Raw genomic sequence first — 23,437 nt, 5'->3', positions numbered from 1 at the left:
ATTTGTTTACTTGTGTAAGTTTATTCGCTGCTTATTTAACTTCTCATTAAATAAACAGCGCTGGATAATTTTCATTTCATTTGACGCGTGTGAACAGACAAGTTTTCAGTACAGCTTTACTGTAAATGCAACAAAACAATATATAAACCAACACACATCTATAGCTGACTATATAACTGCAACATTTATTCATTTCTCTCCTCCTACACATTCACACACACACACACTCACACACACACTTTTCTCTTTGTCCTGTGCACACACTAGTCAGGCCATGGCTAACTGTCCTACTTTTTGGAGTGTATTGCCTGGAAGTGGACGTGTGTGTGTGTGTGTGTTTTTGGTAAAGCAGTCAGCTGGGATACAGGCCATTGTTGAAAGATCAGTTTCACCCCAGCTATGGCAGTCTGGTGTGTGTGTGTGTGTGTGTTTGTGCATGTTTTAGACAACACAGTTGTCAGCTGGGATGCACACAATTGTTGAAAGATCTGTTTCAGTTGATGCGTGTGTGTGTGTGTGTGTGTGTATGCATTAACTAGTGTTAATGATGACCAAAATATTGCTCAGTGTAAGTTGACGGGTTTAGCTACATTTTAATAAATAGTCAATGAAAGCTCATATGCAAAAATAAGACTGGAGCTCTGTTCCACTCTTCTCTCGACCCTGATGGAAATGGTCTCTAACCAGGAGGACCCCAGGAAGATGTACATGGCATACTTAATATCTTTCTCTCTCTGTGTCTTTCTCTGTCGAGCTATACATCCTGCTCCTGAGCTTCCAGTGTTCTGAGTTTCCAGTGGGACCACTGCCTCTACCCCTGGTTGGAGTCTCGTCACTTGGTGGTGCTCACTGATGCTGTGGATGGATCTGTGTGGACAGCCTGTGACCCAGGAGACAGCCTTGGACAGAGCCACTTGGGGACTTTCACACCGTCACAGGTCTGCTATTGCATCTGTCAGCAAGGAATTAGTGTCTATAATGAACTCAGAAACTACACTGACCTAATAGTTCCTCATGGACCCTTGGTTGCTGTTGTAGAAAGGACATTATTTACATTTACATTATTTACTGTCCAGTGTCACCCAAATAAGGATGGGTTCCCCTCTGAGCCTGACCAAGATTTTCCTTGCCACTGTCACAGCAGGCTTCCTCATGAGGGATAAAATAGTAACTTTAATTTGAAGTTCTCTGTTTCTATACATCTGTAAAGTTGAAAATTGAACTGAAATGAATTGAATTGAATTGAATTGAATTGAATTGAATTGCATGGCCTTCACCATCACCAGATCCCAGCCTCACTGAAACCAGTTTCTGACTGACAGCATTACAGCTAAATGACAAACTGAGGGAGAATCTTTTAAAAGAATGATACTCATCCCTCCATTACAGATCATCAGTCTTACAGTAATCTGTGCCAAACTGTTCTGGAGACTTGTGAAAATGCAACATCTGACTGAATCAATCTATAATTCTGTGTAGATATAAATCAGTTTAATGTTTAAAGTGGAATCCTCATGAGTGTTTAAGATATTCTTTCTATATCTGAACATTACAGTGACTGAATTCTATGTTCAGCAGTTTCAGGACCGTGGGCTGGCTTTGCTCCAAATAACATTGTGGTCCTTGACCATGATAACTATCCTTGATATATTCACGTAATAAAATCACGCATGGCTATGACTCAGCATAGAAATATATATTACACACAAGATCCAGAGTGTTACACAATCAGAGCAATGACCACAGACTCTCTCCATTCCCCCTTTTCTCATAGTCTTCTAAATGATTAATAATTTCATTAGTTTCTGAGCTCTTAGTTGTAGCTTACTGACAGTCAGGGTGTGTACACGGGTATGTGTGTGTGCACATATCCTGAAGCTAAAAAGATTAGAAAGGGCAGAGAAAATAAGACCGGGTCATATATGTGATTACTGTGTGTGTGTGTGTGTGTTTTACTTTGCTCACCAAGCATGGAAGGATAACAAGAGGGATTATGTTTCATGGCTGAGTCTGGGGTAGAGCAGGTACTATAGGACCTAAACCCTTCACTCCTTGAGTCAGTCTATGTGTGTGTGTGTGTGTGTGTGCGGAGGCCAAACAGCAGTTTCAGAGACTCTTGGAATGTTAACAGCAGCTCGACAGGAAGTGAGAGAGAGGGTGGGAGAGCTGGAGAGAGAGAGAGAGAGAGAGAGAGAGAGAGAGAAGAAAAATGATGGAAAAGAATGAATGTGTTTCTGTTTTCCGCTGACTTGTAGCTTCAGTGAGAGCTTTAGCTCTGGCCAACATTGTCGATCATGACAACTGTATTACAGCACTACAGCGTCGTCTGTTACAACATCCAGGCAAATACACACAACACTCACTGGCCAATTCACAGACTGTGTGTGGGTCTTGTCACACAGAGTCTAAGTGGCACACTGACACAGTGACACTCATTATCTGTCTGCTGAGCTGCAGGATTAGACATATGCACACACACACACACACACACACAAGAATAGTATTACTATCTTTATGGGGTAATTCTGTTCACTTCAGGACTATTGTTGCTAAATAAAGGTATACTTAACCCTAACCTTAATCTCAACAACTCATGATATCCCCTATATAAGAACTAAAACATTTCAACATGGATTATTTTCACATAACACGTGTGTTATTCCACTCATACCACAGAGACCTGCCAGTGACTATAATTACTAAATGACAAACTCTGCTTTTTAACCGTTTATCATTACATTTAATAAAGACAGGTCAGTTTCTTTTTCTTTGTTTGTGTTAAAGCAATAGCAGTTAATGAGAGGAAAATAAAATCAGCTTGTCACGTGGCCGAGTATCCAGACACACGCAAACCTCCGTGTCCTGAAGACTGTCCTGTGTCCGAAACAATTTATAAATCCTACATACACACATAACAGTATGTATGACATCAACGATTACACTTTTTTCTTTGTTAAACCACAGTTTTAACATCCATTTAATATTAGGCTTAGATTATGTAGATGCTGTCCTTGTGATGTTACTATGGGAATGATAACATATCAGAACTAGCATAAAGTTAAACATTAAAATATAAGCTAGCATTACTGTAAACAGCTGGAACTGCTGTCAGAGCTGCTGTTGCAAAAAATGAATGGTCTGTGTGTGAGTCTTATATTTTTTTTCCCCTTGTTTTTCTATGTAGCTTAGTGGTTAGCATGTCTGCCTCACACCTCCAGCATCCTGGGTTCGAGTCTCGCTCCCGCTCACTCTGTGTGTGTGGAGTTTGCATGTTCTCCCTATGCTTGGTTGGTTTCCTCCCACAGTCCAAAGACAAGCTTCTAGGCTGATTGGAGTCTCTAAATTGCCTGTAGTGTGTGATTGCGTGAGTGAATGAGTGTGTGTGTATGCCCTGCGATGGGTTGGCACTCCAGGGTGTATCCTGCCTTGATGCCTGAGATACGCACAGGCTCCCCATGACCTGAGGATAGATCGCATAAGCGGTACAGACTTCACTTCACTTTCCTGAAACTCAGACACATCTCTACAAAGCAGGAGGTATTTCAAGTTTGACCGTTGTTCCTGTTCCGTTATTGAACATCTACCTTTTTAGTACACAGTAAGCTCAAAGATCAAATTTGGAGATGCTTGAGACGTATGTGCTGAAGATGTTTATTTTTCACTTCATCCCAAGCTGTCAGTCAAACTAATCCTGCATACTGCCTGGCTGCCTGAAGGTATATGTGCCATGACAGTTAAAGGACAGCAGGAATTGCCCTTAAAATATTTGGAGAAACAGAAACACCTCAATGTTGAGTCAGCTCTATTAGACACACAAACACACACACACACACACACACACTTTTAAAAAATGCAGGTGCTTACATGCAGCTGCACAAGCACAAACAGAAATACAGCTAGACCAGTAGATCTCCAGGCGAGCACACCTGCTGGGTGTGGAAACTTGGCTTTATGTTTAATAATTATTTATTAAAACCTTTTTGAGATCTTCAGCCAGGAATAGGAAGCTAAGGCAGTTTACATGTTTCCTGATATGACAGTGAACTTATTGCCGGAGTGTTCAGTGATTCAGTCCAAAGACACATCTTCTTCTTCTCAGTGTAAAATCTACTGCCTTGCTCTTTACCTTTACCTTCATATTCCCTAAACCAGATGTTCTCATAATTCTTACAGTTAGGGACAGATGTATGTAAAAAAAAAAACACCTTAAGATTCATTTTATCTGTAATTTTAAATGCTCATTGATATGTTTAAGATGACAGTTTTATACTTGTAGCCCTAAATGATGAGATAAATGCCTTCCTTTAATGAACACAGTGATTCTGGCATATTAAAAGATAGATAGATAGATAGATAGATAGATAGATAGATAGATAGATAGATAGATAGATAGATAGATAGATAGATAGATAGATAGATAGATAGATAGATAGATAGATAGATAGATAGATAGATAGATAGTAACTTAACTTTAAACTTTATAATTGTTTTTTCTATATTTAATTGTTTCTATACTTCTGTAAAGCTGCTTTGGGACAATTAGTCTGAAACGCACACCAACACCAAACCTCAGTGACAAGTGTTTGTACTTAGAAAGGTAGAATTTATCACATTTTTATAGACCCCTGGGGGTTTCTGGACACCACCCTGAGAACCGCTACCCTCAACAATTCTCATTCACATAATCCAAATGCACATGCCTGTGAGTAACTGGCTTCCGCATGCCTTGCCCTTTCACTTAAAGACTCTTTTGTGTTTAGCAGATAGGCAGCAGCCAGATGATATTTGACACTAGCAAGCAAAGCCTGGGTGCACTGGAGCCATTTCACTACTCATCAAAGAACAAGCCGCTGAAAATTAGGCTTTTAACTTCATTTTACCTGAGAGACGCTAGTCATAGAGACACGGTACCTGATGAGATTGGGAAATTTCTAATACGTCACGTTTACGTCAGGTAAGGAAAAAAAAAACAGCCGCGTAATGAACAGCTCACAGGTGATTCAGAGGAACTCTCTCGGTGTTGACATCACTCTGGCGCACCCTTACATTCACTGATCGCTCACAAGACAGCATAAACAGCATGTCAGAGCTGTAGACTAAGCTATCTACACCACACTAATAGTGGAATAACTGGCTACATGAGTCTAAATAGTATTTCACATGTCAGACAGATTGTCTCCAGTCAAAAACATTTGCTATGAACCTGATAGTGTTTAAGAAGAAGCAGATCAAATCAGCAGAGACTCAAATTACTCCCTCTAGCCATAAATTACAGAGGTAGAGAGTGAAAAATACAAAGAAATGAGAGATGTGGTCAGATTTAAGAAAGAAATTAAGCATATAGTTTACATAAAAATACATGGGTTCTCAACAAAACATGATTTCATTGCTTAAACTTAATTTAAACAAGTTTCTAATGACTAGATTGAATGATGCAGAGCGAGCGTGATCATGTATTATTAACTTAAACCAATTACATAGTGAATTCCCAAGAGGATGTTGGCACTGATGGGAATTAAGGTAATTAAAGCACGCATGGTAGAGTAGTGCAGCTGTAATGTGTCTTTTACACAACACAAGTGTCGAGGGTTTGATTCTCAGCTCAGTGTTTGGTTTTATTTCATTCAGCATGTTGGATGCACGTCCTCAACTAATTGTCACTCATTTTAATCACGAGGTACTGATGCACGCATTTGAATGAAGTAAATTCAATAAGCTTTTTTCAGTGTATTAGTCACTGGCGGGTTATCACAAGTACTCTGTCTGTCTTGGCAGCCATGTTGGCGATCCTGAGCAGATATTTTCAGTCAGATGTATAAGACCAGGCTCCTCTCTACTCAAACAGGGAGCGACTTGTAGACCAGTAAAAGTAAAAGATCTACAGGATGGCATTTCTTTTCAAATCTGACAAAATGCCTTAATAATTTGAAGACTTTGACTCAAATAATGTTAGAATATAATTTTTGTAGGTTGTTCTGGCTATTGTGGATACGTGTTTCTTTCAAGCAAGTACTACAGTATCTGCATGAGTGTTAGTGTATGAATATGATAGGCCCATTCTTTTTCTCTTTTTTTGAGTGGCGCAACTTATGTAATATAGCCGCCATACCTTACACAGGGGCCCACTGGTATTTTAAGTAGTGGCCTCTACCTGTTTTTACCTGTTCAGCAAGAAAAAAAACCTCCATCTTTTACCTGTTTGCTCACTTTCTTTCTCTCATTCCCATTTACTTTCTTTATACTGACATGCTCTATCACACCCTTTTTTCTGGCTGAATGAGAGACGGCTCCTGTCAGTCATCGTCTAGTACCATGTCTTTCATGCTTGAAGTTGCTTGATGACATTGTTAAATATCCAAGCTGGTCAGTAACATATATGTACACATTTCCTGTCAATTCCAACCTGACACCACTTATTTCAGGATTGTCAGGATGACTCACGGCCGATCCTGAACATCAGATTATAAAATGTTGTTTTTTAATCTATGACTCGGTATGTGTTAGCTTACATATTTTTGAACCAAAATCATATTCATTCGTTTAAACCAAATCTTCTATCTACTTATTCTACAAATCTACTCTACTACTTATAATCTTCTTATAATCTACTCATTATTATTATTATTATTATTATCATCTTTTTTTTCCATCAAATGATTTGTGCAGACATGAAACTCATTATGTAGTACTTCCTCATGCTTTCCAAGTAAGTAAGAATTCTTACCTTTCTTTGGCAAGACTTAATCCCAATTTGGAGATTTTCTCACTGACCTTAGAATACTGAGCTATTTAGCATAATGTGCAAAACTCTTTCCATATCTCCTCCTACAACTTTTCTTTGATCTTAATGTCTCAATTGTCTCATCTTTAGCCTCAGAGAGATGGCTAACACACACTCAAAACTGTTCTTCTGAAACAAACTTACATCTATGACCACAGATAACAATAAACAGATAGCAAGGTTAAATTTTATGCACATGTATGGTACATGATTTTGCTGTATCCCATCAATTCAAACACAACAGGAGGTGCTATAACAATCAAATTACTATTTAGCTGTAACTGTTTGTCAAGCTAATTTATATACGTTCACACATACAGCGTCTCTCAGTGATGCAGATTAATTGTTTTCAGTGAGAGCGGCCAACTTCCAGTGACATGAGCGACAGCAACTGTTGGCAGCTAGATGTCAAGAAAAGTAGTGTAGCGACTTGCTGCAGTGACTACCAACAGGAGCGAAGACAGTAGAGCTCATGTGATCCGTGACAAAAAACACACACTGCTTCTCCTTCATCTCACATGATATGATGCAGATACACTGCTGAATTTTATACACATCATATCTCTCTCCAGAATGTTTCATTTTAGCCTTAAGAAATCTGATTTTAAATTCAAGTTGCCCCACCCACTGGTAAACGTTATTACTCTGGCAACCAGTAGTTACACCTAGTTGAAAACACCAGCAGGAACGTTCACTGACGACTTAATACTACAGCGACTGTCGACTTGAAGTTATAAAATCATTGCATGTGTGAACGTAGCTTTAGTATCCTTTTAGCCATCCAGTAGTATTTGATCTAACCTTTCGCAAATGATCCGCTAGAGCCACGACTTGCTGCTTAATTTCTGCTTCCAACTATATTTATTATCATCACTATTTTCATCTTCTTCTCCTTCTTCTTTGAAACTGTTTGATATGGTTTTGCTGACTCCAGCCCAGCTTGAGTAACCTATCAATTAGTTGAGACTGTGGTCTAGTTGATCCAATCTGACGTTCGATTCCACCCAAGGGAGGATGGTGACAGATTTTATTAACCCAAGGAATATAATACATGAACAGAATGATTTAATACAGAGATATGTGTTAAATATGTGTTAAAAGACTAACATGCAGTGGATCAATTAAGTTTTAGTTTAAACTAAATAATAATTTCACGTTTTTACCATGTAACTCAGCATCTAATTTATGTTTTATTGGCACCCTAAGCCTCCATGAATAGGATCCCTATTCACTAATAACTTTTCATGTGCTAATATAATGTACTAATACAGCGTCTTGATGCGGGAGGAGGTTGAGCACATTGTGTTAAGTGAAATCGGATGGTTAACATGATGAATTCTGTATTCAGACAGAAGGCGCAGCCGGTTTTACTTCTAATAATAGCGACTGGACGGCAGAGAGGAAACGGGAGAAAAGGTAAGGAAATGCCAGAGAATTCCTCCGGGAAGCGCTCCAAACTCTTTAACCCTGGCCAAACCGGCAACCGGCTCAGTGCACGCGCGCACGCACTCACACACACACACACACTACGAAATAAATGAGACAGGGAGCTAATGAAGGATGAAGGAAAGGAAGGAAGAAAGAAGAAGGAAAGAAGTTGTTTGGGGTTTGAGCAGCGCCTGTGTTCCTGCTTCAGCGTGCCAGAACAGCTTCTGTATGATGCAGATGTATTAATCATATTTCACAATAAGCTTACCTCCGTAAAAAAGTTATCCATGGTCCTTATTATTGCCAAGAAGCCAAGCGGACTTCATAAAAGTCGCGCGGCCCAGCTAGGCAACTTTATTTTTCTCTCAGTGCAGTAATTACAGATGTTAAATCCTCACTCCATTTCAGTGGCTCAAGTTCCAGATCGCAGTCTCTCTCTCTCTCTCTCTCTCTCTCTCCGACACACACACGCGCGCACGCAAGGGTAAGACACTTCTTTGTTTCAGAGGTTACAGATGTTCACGAGCAGCCCCGAGACAACGAGAGGGTCCGCGTTTACGAGCGCGAGCTGTAAATTCCGGGGATCCGGCGTCCACTTTGAGCGCGAGGTCACTTTGTGCGGCGTGGTGACGCGCGCATCGGTAAACAGCGAGGGCTCCGACTACTGCCAAGTTCGCTGTGACTCCTCCGAGTCTCTCTCTCTCTCTCTCTCTCTCTGTCTCTCTCTGTCTCTCTCTCTCTCTGTCTCTAGCTCCGCCCTGAACGCTGTTTGAATGAGAAGGGCCTCGCGCGCTCCTCCTGCCGTTTCACGGTGAGGTACCCTGCATGGGTCACACACACACACACACCCGGTTTCACACAAAGGTAAAGAAAAGTTCTTTAATCATTTGGACTCCATCAAGAATAAAGTCGTCAGAAAAGTTCACGACAACCTCGCTCCTGGCACTAACCTTAAAAAGTCATGATTATTTGGGATTTTGTCTCGTGCGCTCAAACATCTGTATTGTAAACACAGGTAGCAATATCCACTTTCAAAACAGCTGTTAAAACATATTTAGTGTTATTTTGGATATACCTGTTTATCCAGCTAAAAAAAATATTTCATAGTTGCATGCATTAGTTTAAAAGGCAGCCACTGAAATTAATCTACTATAATAAATAGATTATTATGTAGCACAATTGATTATTATCTGTTATAATTGGTTATACATAGATTATTAACAACTGATGTGTAAATAATTAAATAGGCTAGAAAGGTGAGGTTCCTGATGCGAAACTCAAATGACAGGCCAGCTTACTTATGATTTGGAACCTATAACTACGAATTTCTAAACCGATTTGTTTCATACTGTAGCACATTTAGTGTTTTTGTCAAAATATTGAATAAATGCCTTAAGAACTGAAATCATATCATGTCACAGCTGATTCAGTGGTATCATCAGATAACAATTTTTTTAATTGTATGGCTCACAGAGGGTGCAGAAGAAAAGCATTTGTCCTATTTTTGGGAGATCGTGGCTGTGCTCTCTGAGTGGGAGAGATGGATGGAATATTCCCTTATACACAGGCGATTCCAGTGACACTGGCCAATCATGGGCATCTGTCAGCTCATAAATGCAGAAGAGTGTAGAGAGGGTTGGGAGTGTTTTTCTCTGATCATGTTTCGCTTGCCTGTGATGCAGTATGAGCAGCCGTTTCGAAAAGATACAGTTGTCTGGCTTCAAGTGTCTTGGAGAAAACAAGTGTTAGCCCATACTCTGCCTGGTGGGTAGCTCTCATGTAAAGAATGAGAAAGCAGCAATGTCGAAATTGCTAGAAGGCTACCACACTGCTCCAGGACAACGATTAAACATAATCTTCTGGCCAGTTATGTATATTTTTACTACAAAATCTGTAGTAATTTTTCCTAATGTGACTCAAAATATTCATAGCACAAGTAAGCAAATATTTGAGAGTATACATACAACACATATGATAAAGATAATATCGTATGTTAGTTCTTTACAATGCAATGTAAACATCCCTTCCCCAGCGGATCTTTTAAGTTTAAGGGACTAGATGTTTAATATATTATAGCTATAAACAACTAAAACATCAAAGTTATTCTTTGAAAAATGATGATGTATTCTTGATATGATATAAGAGGACTAAAACCCTGCAAAGCATGCGGCTATTGGAAAAATATTCAACTCCAGCAAAATTCCATTATTCTTGATTATTTTTCTATAACAGCATGCCCTGTTGTGATTTATTCTTTACTTACGGTACATCCTGCAGAGTCTGGCTGAATAAACTGCACTAGGGATTTTCAAAAGTTGGACCAGAATTTCAGCTGAATCTCAAAGTGCTCAGTAGTGGATAGTTTTCTTGGCACGTTTCAGAAGCGTTCACTGGCTATAAAGTCTAAAGTGTTTTTTTTTTGGTGTTTAAATATTGCTATTTTTGTCATACTAAAAACCATGTCAGCATTTGCAGACTTTCCTGATTTATCCCAAAGAAATATTTTTTTTTAGGTTTTGCCTTACTTCAAAACCACATTAATTCATTCTCTTATACTAAAGTAGATTTGCAGTCTGAGCTGAATCAGTAGTTTTTAAATGCAGATCTGCATTTTTGTGTTTTGTGGCTATAAGTCAGTAGATTCGCATGACTTTAAATGTGAATCACTGATTTAGTGAAATTTACCCAGAGATCTGTCCTTACACTGGGAGACAGATGTGAGACATGTTGATAACCTTATCACCTTTAAACTAACATTATCTCAGAAGCCCAGCCTTGAGCAGCTACAGTAATCGTCTAGCCTTGATACCTTCCTCTAGCGGCTGTAGTCTCACTTCCTGTTAAGGGAATTCTCTTCACTGTTTTGACTATGATGGATGCTTCAGTAATCATGAAGAGTGTGTATGTTTATAGTTTAGTATTTTATTTTTTAATAATATGCATCTACGCAGACATGGTCACACATACACACATCCTTGCAGATTTGACTGGAGGGTGGGAGACTTTCTGGAGAGTGTTGACCTTTGACCAATATCCCAGAGAAGAGTACAGGTCAAACTGTTCAAATTTCATACTGAAAGAATGAACATGATTGTGTCAGAAATCGATTACAAGATCCTTCATGGTAATTTGTAATGGTAGAACCTCTATTCTTTTATTATACTCACTTATACAGTGTGTTTGAATACACTACAATCTATGAACTTTGCTCCTGAGAAGCACTGTGCCAAATTCTCCTCACTGCAAGATTTGAAATGTGTTTCATTTTCATTTATTTACTTCTACACTCATGTGAATGCAGACGTTATGTCAGCACTGCTTGATGTAGGATTAAGGAGTGGTATAGAGGTGATATGATATACTGTAAGACACTTCATTACAGGAGACCTTTAAGGGGTTCTTTGCTTCCTTTGTTTTCTGGAGCCTTCTTTGAGTGGCTCTTTTTTGTCAGGAATTTTACAGAGATTCAGATTGGCTGAAGTAATCATCAAATATTTCTTCATGTGACTCCAGTAAATATATTCAATGCGGGTTTCAAGTCATTTCCTGAATGCATTCACTTCACTGTAACCACATGCATAAATCACACATGTTCACTTATATTCACATCACCATCCCCAAACTGTTGCCACATAACTGACAGCAAACAATTGTCTAGAATGTCTATGTATGCTGTATTTATGCTGTAGCAGTCCCTGAAGATAAATGAATATATTTTCCTGAATATTTGTGATAATATTAATGGGTTTTCAAAGCTTTATTATACATTCATAATAAAGTATATTATACAGTAATTACACCATAACAGTCTACTGAGGTTATGGGAATTTAACCTGGAGACAACTGGAGGTACAGGGGCACAAACCCACAAGGAATGCGAACTTAATAGCCCTTTATGATCACTCAGTTAGAACAGCACAGGGTTACAGACGTACAATGCCATGCTCTGAAGCTGAGCTGACTGAAATGTTGCGCTTTATTATTTTATTATTTATTATCTTGAGCCGTTCAGCTGCGATATGAAATAATACTGAAGCCCATTCTTTCATATTCATACGCACAGCATGAGGTCAACTCTTTCAAGCTGCAGGATGTTAGAAAACTGCCTGCGTCAGGAAAGGTCCACTGCATGCTCACACACACACAACCCAGATTCAGAGAGCATCTGAGCACAGGAACAGGAACATAAACATTTCCCTTGGCTTCAGATGCCTGATAAAGATTTAATTCTTCCACAGAAAGTGAAAGAGGGCAAGAAGGAAAGGGACAAAGAGACATTTTTTGGTGGTCTAAAGTTTTAGTGAAGTTTAATGCACAGTATCTTTTAAACAAATACATACTTCACTTCTCATTTGGTCATGATCTGGTCTGCCCTGGTGCACTAGAAATGGAAATGGCCTTTATTTGTCACATATACATTACAGCACAGTGAAATTCTTTCTTCGCATATCCCATCCTTGGATGGTTGGGGTCAGAGCTCAGGGTCAGCCATGATACGACACCCCTGGAGCAGAGAGGGTTAAGGGCCTTGCTCAAGGGCCCAACAGTGGCAACTTGGCGGTGATGGGGCTTGAACCCCTGATCTTCCGGTCAACAACCCAGAGCCTTAGCCACTTGAGCCACCAGTGCCCAACATTTCCCTTAAAAACTTTATTTACAGTAAATACTTTATATTCAGCTGATTATTTAATGTTGTCTTCTGTACCATGTCTGATGGCACGAACACATGCTGCTATGGTTCATCATGGGAGACAAAGACCATGTTATAGCACGTATGGAGAAATTTAGGAATTTATTTGCGCTCAAGAACATCAAGAACAGCTGCAGCTTGGTCCTGGTGGCACAAAACACAAAACAGATTTTTACAAGGTCCAGTGTAGCCAAGGTTGACAGCACAAAGATTAATGTTTATTGATGAGCAAACTGGACACATACTGATTCAAAGGTTGTCATGTCGAATCCCTGGTTCACCAATCTGCTACTGCTGGGCCCCTAAAGCAAGGCCCTTAATCCTTAATTGCTCAGTTGTATGAAATGAGATACGTTTTAAGTCACTGGATAAGAGCATCCGCTAAATGCCAAAAATATAAATGTCCAGTGCTTTTTTGTCATGCTCCCAGAATAATTAAAAATGTGGTCAGGAGTTTGTAAATATTTTGGGATCTTTGCGACCACTAGCATGGGTTGTAAGGTAGTGTAATGTAGAGGGGTCAAGTTTGAACAAATCTATTATCAAGGAGTGTTGTTAATTGTGTTGTAAATCCCTACCTTCTCTTCAAGAACCGAGAGTACACAGTGCTGCACAAAAACATTTAGATTACAGAATTTATATTCATTTATAATGCTAGAAATAAGCGGTATGACTGTATGCCAGAACTTAAAGCCAAATTATTTGAGTCACTGGATTTATAATAATATTATTAGTTGTAAAAAAAAAACTTAAGGTGGTGTATGAACTATTTATGAAATTATATATATTTTTTATATATATTATATATAATATTTCGTTTCCAAAACACCATAAACACCAAATTATCAATCGGAAGTTGTCATCAATTTAAGTCCAAAGATTATCTCAATAAGTACATAGAGAAAGTTACATGTATTCAGTGTCCGGTTGTGCTCCTGTCGCTTTCTGGTTGGCTCGTTTAGATTATGTAAACCATCTATGTGTTACTTTACATATCCAGAGTCACTGGTTCAATCCTGAGCTCAGGTTACTGTTGCTGTGTTGCTGGAATCGTCCCTAGAGGTTTTAATAGTCTAATATTAGATTCAGAACGTTCACAGATGTTTTAAACCAAGTCGTGTGATAATAGTGGCTTATGGCAGAGCTTCCTTGTGTAATGAACACAGGAGAGACCATTCCATTACCAGCACAGATCCAGATCACTATACGTAAAGTCATGAATCAAATGCAGGGACTGTTTTATAGACTTAACACAAGAACATGAAATACAATGTATTTGAACATTTCTGTGGTGCTATGGGTGTGTATAAATACCTGACTGGACTCTGATGCAAAGTGCACCTTTTTTTCAAGAGAAGGGATTAATAAGATAAAGAAAAAATATGGTGGACATGTCTAGAGAATGAAATATTTTAATTTCTGATAGAAGACAGAATCTTTCTGGATAAAAATGCTGACACAGCACATAAGAGGAGTTGCTTTACCTTCTGCAGACTGCAGTGTGTATTTGAAGATTAGATGCAGGGTCACCTAAAAGAGAGGCCATTAATTGTTTGTTTACTTTTTATTCTTCAAAATGACTGTAATAAAATTTCTGGAGCTTATGATGTTATGAAATTAGTCCATCTTAATGATGAAAACTGAAGCAGCAATGCCAAAGTGGGATGGTCAAGGGGCTGCAGCCACTATCTCGCCAAAATGAGAACCATGGCAAGAACCCTGATGGTTGAACCAACGACAGACTGCGACAACTTTGCCAGCTGATAAGTTATTTTCCACCTTCATTGTCATTTGTCTACCATAAATCACGAAATATTTCAGATTCTCTAGTTGCCTTACTGTTGTGCTAGAAACAAATAAATAAAATAAAACAATGAAATATATATATTTTTAAATGTTCTTAAAATACCTTTATGATGTAGAAAGCTCCTTTTTAGGATCATGTTCCAGCTTGCAGTGCTGGTCTTCCAGTTTGACCAGCTTACCAACTTGTGGCTCTTTGCTGTCTCCATCTTATGTGCAAGCTTTGTAAAAAAAAATCCCAAAATGTGCACCACCTACGTCTCACAACAGTTCCCAACATGTACCTCCTGAAATCCATTTATAATACCAGCACAAAAATGGACATTTTATCTAAGAATGTTTGCTTTCTTGCATTATAATGAATATATTCATAACCATAAATACATAGTCAGATTTCTTTCCATGCAGTTTTCTATACTGCTGTATTGCAATGCAGTGTTTGCATGTGAAGTGACTCTACACCTTCTCACCTGTTCTGCAAAAAAACTAATAGCGATAAGACTGACACTTAATTTAAATAATTAAACACTTTCTAAATGTTAGCTATTGTTTGTCCTGATTGGTTTGCTGCTGTATAACCACTAATTTACAGCACTCAGATATGAATTCATACCATGAAGAAATACCACACTCACTTCTGGTATAAATCTGTATGAATCCTGATTAATTGATGCAGTGAATATGTTGTTGATCTTTCGGCTGCTCCCTACGTGTGTGAGGGGGCGCCACAGCAGACCAAATGGTCCGCACAACAACCTGGCACAGGTTTTTATGCCGGATGCCGTTCCTGACGCAACCCTCTCATTTTTATCCGGGCTTGGGACCGGCACTGCATCCAGTGGCTGGGGTTGGGACACTGACTGGGAATCGTGGGAACCAGTGGAAATGTGTCCTAAATTCACAAACATTAAAAATGTTTCTTAGTCAGTTTCAACATGAGTATAAGCCATACTTTTATATAAAGTGAGGCATGTTTTTTGTAATATTATATAAAAAATATTCACTCACATGTTATAAAAGGGACAAGTTCTGCATTCAAAAAACCTTTAAATAAAAATCTACCATATGATTTTTTTATATTAAATAATAATTTAGATCTCAGATTAGATTTATCATACACAGCATATATGGCATTTATTGCTGTCACTGCTGGAGTCTGATAATATTTGAGCTTATGTGTACACTAACCTCCAGTCCTGAACATGACAGGCGTGTCCATCCTGAAGCCTGTAGCAGCTCTGACAACTGAACTGGCCTGATAGTTCCATCTAGTGGTAATTTAGTGACTCGAGATAGTGATCATATGACTACAGGCTTTGTTTACAGGCTAACTTCTGAGACTGCGTATCTTTGGGTACATCAGGCGACATGCACTGACGCTCACATAGGTGTCTACCCTCATACCTGCATGCATGCGTGTACACTAATGCCAGTGTCGCATGAATAAAACCTGAACTTACAGGAAACACAAAACAGAAAAGTCCCTAACATGAAAGAGAGTTCTGAGTATTACCAGAATGTTAAGTAGAAAACAACATGGGTAAAACCTTGTGTTACCAGACTTGTGAAACCAAGTCAAATTTGTGCCAAAATATTTCAGAAGTCTTTTCACTCATCTGTATCAAGCAGTATAAAGCGGTTCATTAAGGGCTGTTTTTGTAAATAAATGATATGAATCACCTCTGTACCACTAACACCAATATTATACCAGTGTTCTGGTAAAAAAAAATCTGTATTTTTATGACTGAATTACACTGTCCACTTTATTAGGAACATCTGTACACCTGCACATTCTGTCTAAACTCTGGAGTCTGTTGGGTGTGAAAATCCCTGTCAACAGTTACTGAAATTTTGAACAACCCTGCTACAATTACAGTCACAGAGATCACACTTTTTCTTCATTCTGATGTTTGCTGTGAACATTAACTGAAGCTCTTGGCTGATTAGGTAACAACATGAATGTGCACTTTTACAGGTGTTCCTAATAATGTGGACAGTGAATATAAGTGTTGCTCCTAACACTCCCAAACCTACACTAACTAATAAAGTAAAAAGGTTTAATGAAGTAAATAAATACACTGTAACAAACATTACCTTTTAAAAACTTGCAGCTAAGCTGCAGAATTATTAGATTTGTAAAATACCAATATAATATTTTTTAAATAACTGTAGACCCTGTAGAAACTGTAGATGTGTTCTGGTGGCAGTGAGATGTGTTCTGGTGGCAGTGAGATGTGCTCTGGTGGCAGTGAGATGTGTTCTGGTGGCAGTGAGATGTGTTCTGGTGGCAGTGAGATGTGCTCTGGTGGCAGTGAGATGTGTTCTGGTGGCAGTGAGATGTGCTCTGGTGGCAGTGAGATGTGTTCTGGTGGCAGTGAGATGTGCTCTGGTGGCAGTGAGATGTGCTCTGGTGGCAGTGAGATGTGTTCTGGTGGCAGTGAGATCTGTTCTGGTGGCAGTGAGATGTGTTCTGGTGGCAGTGAGATGTCCTCTGGTGGCAGTGAGATCTGCTCTGGTGGCAGTGAGATGTGCTCTGGTGGCAGTGAGATGTGCTCTGGTGGCAGTGAGATCTGCTCTGGTGGCAGTGAGATGTGCTCTGGTGGCAGTGAGATGTCCTCTGGTGGCAGTGAGATGTCCTCTGGTGGCAGTGAGATGTGTTCTGGTGGCAGTGAGATGTGCTCTGGTGGCAGTGAGATGTGCTCTGGTGGCAGTGAGATGTCCTCTGGTGGCAGTGAGATGTCCTCTGGTGGCAGTGGGATGTCCTCTGATGGCAGTGAGATCTGCTCTGGTGGCAGTGAGATGTGCTCTGGTGGCAGTGAGATGTGCTCTGGTGGCAGTGAGATGTCCTCTGGTGGCAGTGAGATGTGTTCTGGTGGCAGTGAGATGTGTTCTGGTGGCAGTGAGATGTGTTCTGGTGGCAGTGAGATGTGCTCTGGTGGCAGTGAGATGTGTTCTGGTGGCAGTGAGATGTGTTCTGGTGGCAGTGAGATGTGCTCTGGTGGCAGTGAGATGTGTTCTGGTGGCAGTGAGATGTCCTCTGGTGGCAGTGAGATGTCCTCTGGTGGCAGTGAGATGTGTTCTGGTGGCAGTGAGATGTGTTCTGGTGGCAGTGAGATGTGTTCTGGTGGCAGTGAGATGTCCTCTGGTGCCAGTGAGATGTCCTCTAGTGGCAGTGAGATGTGTTCTGGTGGCAGTGAGATGTGTTCTGGTGGCAGTGAGATGTGTTCTGGTGGCAGTGAGATGTGCTCTGGTGGCAGTGAGATGTGTTCTGGTGGCAGTGAGATGTCCTCTAGTGGCAGTGAGATGTCCTCTAGTGGCAGTGAGATGTCCTCTAGTGGCAGTGAGATGTCCTCTAGTGGCAGTGAGATGTGTTCTGGTGGCAGTGAGATGTGTTCTGGTGGCAGTGATATGTGTTCTGGTGGCAGTGAGATGTGTTCTGGTGGCAGTGAGATGTGCTCGGGTGGCAGTGATATTTGTTCTGGTGGCAGTGAGATGTGTTCTGGTGGCAGTGAGATGTCCTCTGGTGGCAGTGAGATGTCCTCTGGTGGCAGTGATATTTGTTCTGGTGGCAGTGATATTTGTTCTGGTGGCAGTGAGATGTCCTCTGGTGGCAGTGATATTTGTTCTGGTGGCAGTGAGATGTGTTCTGGTGGCAGTGAGATGTGTTCTGGTGGCAGTGAGATGTGTTCTGGTGGCAGTGATATTTGTTCTGGTGGCAGTGATATTTGTTCTGGTGGCAGTGAGATGTGCTCTGGTGGCAGTGAGATGTGTTCTGGTGGCAGTGAGATGTGCTCTGGTGGCAGTGAGATGTGTTCTGGTGGCAGTGAGATGTCCTCTGGTGGCAGTGAGATGTGTTCTGGTGGCAGTGAGATGTGTTCTGGTGGCAGTGAGATGTGTTCTGGTGGCAGTGAGATGTGTTCTGGTGGCAGTGAGATGTGCTCTGGTGGCAGTGAGATGTCCTCTGGTGGCAGTGAGATGTCCTCTGGTGGCAGTGAGATGTGTTCTGGTGGCAGTGAGATGTCCTTTGGTGGCAGTGAGATGTGTTCTAGTGGCAGTGAGATGTGTTCTGGTGGCAGTGAGATGTCCTTTGGTGGCAGTGAGATGTGTTCTGGTGGCAGTGAGATGTGCTCTGGTGGCAGTGAGATGTCCTCTGGTGGCAGTGAGATGTGTTCTGGTGGCAGTGAGATGTGTTCTGGTGGCAGTGAGATGTGTTCTGGTGGCAGTGAGATGTCCTTTGGTGGCAGTGAGATGTGTTCTGGTGGCAGTGAGATGTGTTCTGGTGGCAGTGAGATGTGTTCTGGTGGCAGTGAGATGTGCTCTGGTGGCAGTGAAATGTGTTCTGGTGGCAGTGAGATGTGCTCTGGTGGCAGTGAGATGTGTTCTGGTGGCAGTGAGATGTGTTCTGGTGGCAGTGAGATGTGTTCTGGTGGCAGTGAGATGTCCTTTGGTGGCAGTGAGATGTGTTCTAGTGGCAGTGAGATGTGTTCTGGTGGCAGTGAGATGTGTTCTGGTGGCAGTGAGATGTGTTCTGGTGGCAGTGAGATGTGCTCTGGTGGCAGTGAGATGTCCTCTGGTGGCAGTGAGATGTCCTCTGGTGGCAGTGAGATGTCCTCTGGTGGTAGTGGGATGTCCTCTGGTGGCAGTGAGATGTCCTCTAGTGGCAGTGAGATGTGTTCTGGTGGCGGTGAGATGTCCTCTAGTGGCAGTGAGATGTGTTCTGGTGGCAGTGAGATGTCCTCTAGTGGCAGTGAGATGTGTTCTGGTGGCAGTGAGATGTCCTCTAGTGGCAGTGATATGTGTTCTGGTGGCAGTGAGATGTCCTCTAGTGGCAGTGAGATGTGTTCTGGTGGCAGTGAGATGTCCTCTAGTGGCAGTGATATGTGTTCTGGTGTCAGTGAGATGTGCTCTGGTGGCAGTGATATGTGTTCTGGTGGCAGTGAGATGTGTTCTGGTGGCAGTGATATTTGTTCTGGTGGCAGTGAGATGTGTTCTGGTGGCAGTGATATTTGTTCTGGTGGCAGTGAGATGTGCTCTGGTGGCAGTGAGATGTGTTCTGGTGGCAGTGAGATGTGTTCTGGTGGCAGTGAGATGTGTTCTGGTGGCAGTGAGATGTGCTCTGGTGGCAGTGAGATGTGTTCTGGTGGCAGTGAGATGTCCTTTGGTGGCAGTGAGATGTGTTCTGGTGGCAGTGAGATGTGTTCTGGTGGCAGTGAGATGTGTTCTGGTGGCAGTGAGATGTGTTCTGGTGGCAGTGAGATGTCCTTTGGTGGCAGTGAGATGTGTTCTGGTGGCAGTGAGATGTGTTCTGGTGGCAGTGAGATGTGTTCTGGTGGCAGTGAGATGTGTTCTGGTGGCAGTGAGATGTCCTTTGGTGGCAGTGAGATGTGTTCTGGTGGCAGTGAGATGTCCTCTGGTGGCAGTGAGATGTCCTCTGGTGGCAGTGATATTTGTTCTGGTGGCAGTGATATTTGTTCTGGTGGCAGTGATATGTGTTCTGGTGGCAGTGAGATGTTCTCTGGTGGCAGTGATATTTGTTCTGGTGGCAGTGAGATGTCCTCTGGTGGCAGTGATATTTGTTCTGGTGGCAGTGATATTTGTTCTGGTGGCAGTGAGATGTGTTCTGGTGGCAGTGAGATGTGTTCTGGTGGCAGTGAGATGTGTTCTGGTGGCAGTGAGATGTGTTCTGGTGGCAGTGATATGTGTTCTGGTGGCAGTGAGATGTCCTCTAGTGGCAGTGATATTTGTTCTGGTGGCAGTGAGATGTGTTCTGGTGGCAGTGAGATGTGTTCTGGTGGCAGTGAGATGTGTTCTGGTGGCAGTGATATGTGTTCTGGTGGCAGTGAGATGTTCTCTTGTGGCAGTGATATTTGTTCTAGTGGCAGTGAGATGTCCTCTGGTGGCAGTGATATGTGTTCTGGTGGCAGTGAGATGTTCTCTGGTGGCAGTGATATTTGTTCTGGTGGCAGTGAGATGTCCTCTGGTGGCAGTGATATTTGTTCTGGTGGCAGTGATATTTGTTCTGGTGGCAGTGATATTTGTTCTGGTGGCAGTGATATTTGTTCTGGTGGCAGTGAGATGTCCTCTGGTCGCAGTGAGATGTGCTCTGGTGGCAGTGAGATGTGTTCTGGTGGCAGTGAGATGTTCTCTGGTGGCAGTGATATTTGTTCTGGTGGCAGTGAGATGTTCTCTGGTGGCAGTGATATTTGTTCTGGTGGCAGTGAGATGTCCTCTGGTGGCAGTGATATTTGTTCTGGTGGCAGTGAGATGTGCTCTGGTGGCAGTGATATGTCCTCTGGTGGCAGTGAGATGTCCTCTGGTGGCAGTGATATTTGTTCTGGTGGCAGTGATATTTGTTCTGGTGGCAGTGAGATGTCCTCTCGTGGCAGTGAGATGTGTTCTGGTGGCAGTCAGTTTGTATTCCTTTTTATCTCAGTGGTTAATGCCAACATTTGGGGGTCCAAGCTACAGCACTACAAGGCTTCTATCTCCAAAGGTGTTTCCTAAAAAGCTGGGATATGCAAAGAAATTATATTTATACATGATATTACAAATGTATATTTCATTTCAGCATAAAAGAGTTGCATTTGACTAGTGTTAATATTCAGAATTCTGGCACTTTTTGATTGATGGATGCTTTAAGATTCTTTTAAAGATTATTTCTATGGTTTAACATTTGGTCTAAATTGTGTTTAGATTTTCCTGTTACGAATCGGTTCGAAGAACAATGTGTGCAATCCTGCAGGTTGACTCAATTTCAAATTATAATGTATAATGACAGTTACAGCTGCTATAAAACCTGGCTGCCCTTTGAGTTACTGCTGTACATGGGCTAGCATGGCTCGCCTGTCTTTCGAAGGTAAAACACATCATTATATAGTTCCTTCACATCAGATTATTTGCTGTTATCACATATCTTATAAAAGTCAGATCATGATGGACATACCAAATGATCAAAAGACAAAAACAGGATAGTATGAAGAATCGAAGCTGAAGATATCAGTCATGTCGGGTCATTACTCAGAGTGAAATGCTCCTTATATTTAATGTGCACTGGGGAAAATACATTTCAACCCATGTGACCAACATAACAAAAACACTTTGTCGGCATTGATATGAAATACAGTCACAGGTGAAATGAATGCAAATGAGCAGCAGCATTATTTACACTAAATGTGTTTGGAGGAGAAACGAAACAAAGATACAATTGTACACCCAAAGTACAAGTTACACAAGGGACAGAGACAGAATGCTTAGATTTTGTTGTTGTTTTTTGTTGCTGCTGTCTTACTGAAAGGTCTTTGTTTCTCACATTTGGAATTGGTATAGATGAAACATGGAATGAATCTAGGCATTGTATTTATGCATTTAATCCTGATTGTAAAAGCAATTTTTGCACCAATTACAGTTCTTAGTCATCCTTAGTCTCTATAAGCTTTACACAACTGGATCCTGCCAAGCTCAATCAGATTGGATTTGTGAACTGCTATCATCAGGTCTCTCAGATGTTCTATGGGAATCACGTCTGGACTTTGACTGGGCCACTTAAGGTCATGCAGAGACGTCTGCCAAAGCCACTCCAACACTGTCAGGGCTAAATGCTTTCTACTATGGAACAGAATTTCTTTAACTGCTATATATTTGGCTTCATTTATCCTTCCCTCAATTCTGACCAATTTGCCCATCCCTGCTGAGAGGTACCTCCAAAACATGATGCTATCACCACCCTGCTGATGGAGCTCATTGTGTCCCTGGGATCCTTCATCATTTGAAGCTTTAGAACTCATTTTTGCTCAGGTCTATGTCTTATCACAATTTCATCACAGATGTCTAGAGAGAGAGTTCTTTGGACTTGCTTCTTGGTCTGACCTACACTACACTGTAAAAAAAAATCTCATAAAAAAACGGACAAATCACTGGCAGCAGTGGCTGCCAAACAAAAACCGTAAAATTAAAGTAAAATACGTTCATTCAAATAAAGTGCAAAACAATCATTTTACCTACATTTTTCTTAAATATTTTACAGAAAAACACTGTAATTTTACAGATTTTTCCTTTACTATTATGAACCACTACTTTCAATAAAATGACAGCATTAAATATTTTACAGAAAAACACTGTAATTTTACAGATGTTTCCTTTATTATTATATGACATCAAATTGATGCTAAAAAATTATGTCAAGAAACAAGTCAAAAAAGCAAATCAAATTGACGTCAACATATTGAGGTCTTATTTTGAACACCAAAATAATGACACAAAAGTAAGAAATATTTTATTTATCAGGCCCTTTTAGACACTTTCTTAGTCCGAACAGATCCATTTTCTCTACCAGCTTTATTCCTAACTAGGGTCACAGGGGTCTGCTAGAGCCTATCCCACCCTGCCAGTCCATCACAGGGTCACATATATAGACAGACAACCACACACTTACTTCTATGTGAGTATTCCGAGTTAGAATTACCAACCAACCAACCAACCTAACGTACATGTCGAACCCAGGATTCAAACCCAGGACCTTCTTGCTATGAGGCAACAGTGCTAACCACTAAGCCAACATGCTACCCATGAAACTAAACCTTAAAAACCGAAATTAAAATGACTCCAAAATTAACATTACTCTTTTGACATTACAAAACCAGCTTCAGATGCCAAATGCCTTATAAGAAAAAGTGCTAAACAGCTGAATTATTGATGTCACTGTGATGTCAATATGACATCAATTTCACATCTAAAAC

At 40.9% G+C, this 23,437-nt stretch overlaps 1 protein-coding gene across 2 annotated transcripts in view; it reads right to left on the bottom strand.

Moving 5' to 3' along the window:
- myo10 (myosin X) overlaps positions 1-8,911 on the bottom strand; it is a 63,485-nt gene extending 54,574 nt beyond the window's left edge. For both annotated transcript variants that reach the window (XM_058418630.1, XM_058418631.1), the window contains exon 1: positions 8,478-8,911. In XM_058418630.1, the coding sequence (XP_058274613.1) occupies positions 8,478-8,498 (21 nt within the window). In that variant the 5' untranslated portion in view covers positions 8,499-8,911. The remainder of the gene's footprint in view (positions 1-8,477) is intronic.
- Between the last annotated feature and the right edge of the window lie 14,526 nt (positions 8,912-23,437).

Source organism: Hemibagrus wyckioides, linkage group LG20, assembly GCF_019097595.1.
Source record: "Hemibagrus wyckioides isolate EC202008001 linkage group LG20, SWU_Hwy_1.0, whole genome shotgun sequence".
In the NCBI taxonomy this organism is placed as follows: domain Eukaryota; kingdom Metazoa; phylum Chordata; class Actinopteri; order Siluriformes; family Bagridae; genus Hemibagrus; species Hemibagrus wyckioides.
This window is presented reverse-complemented; position numbering and strand designations above follow the sequence as displayed.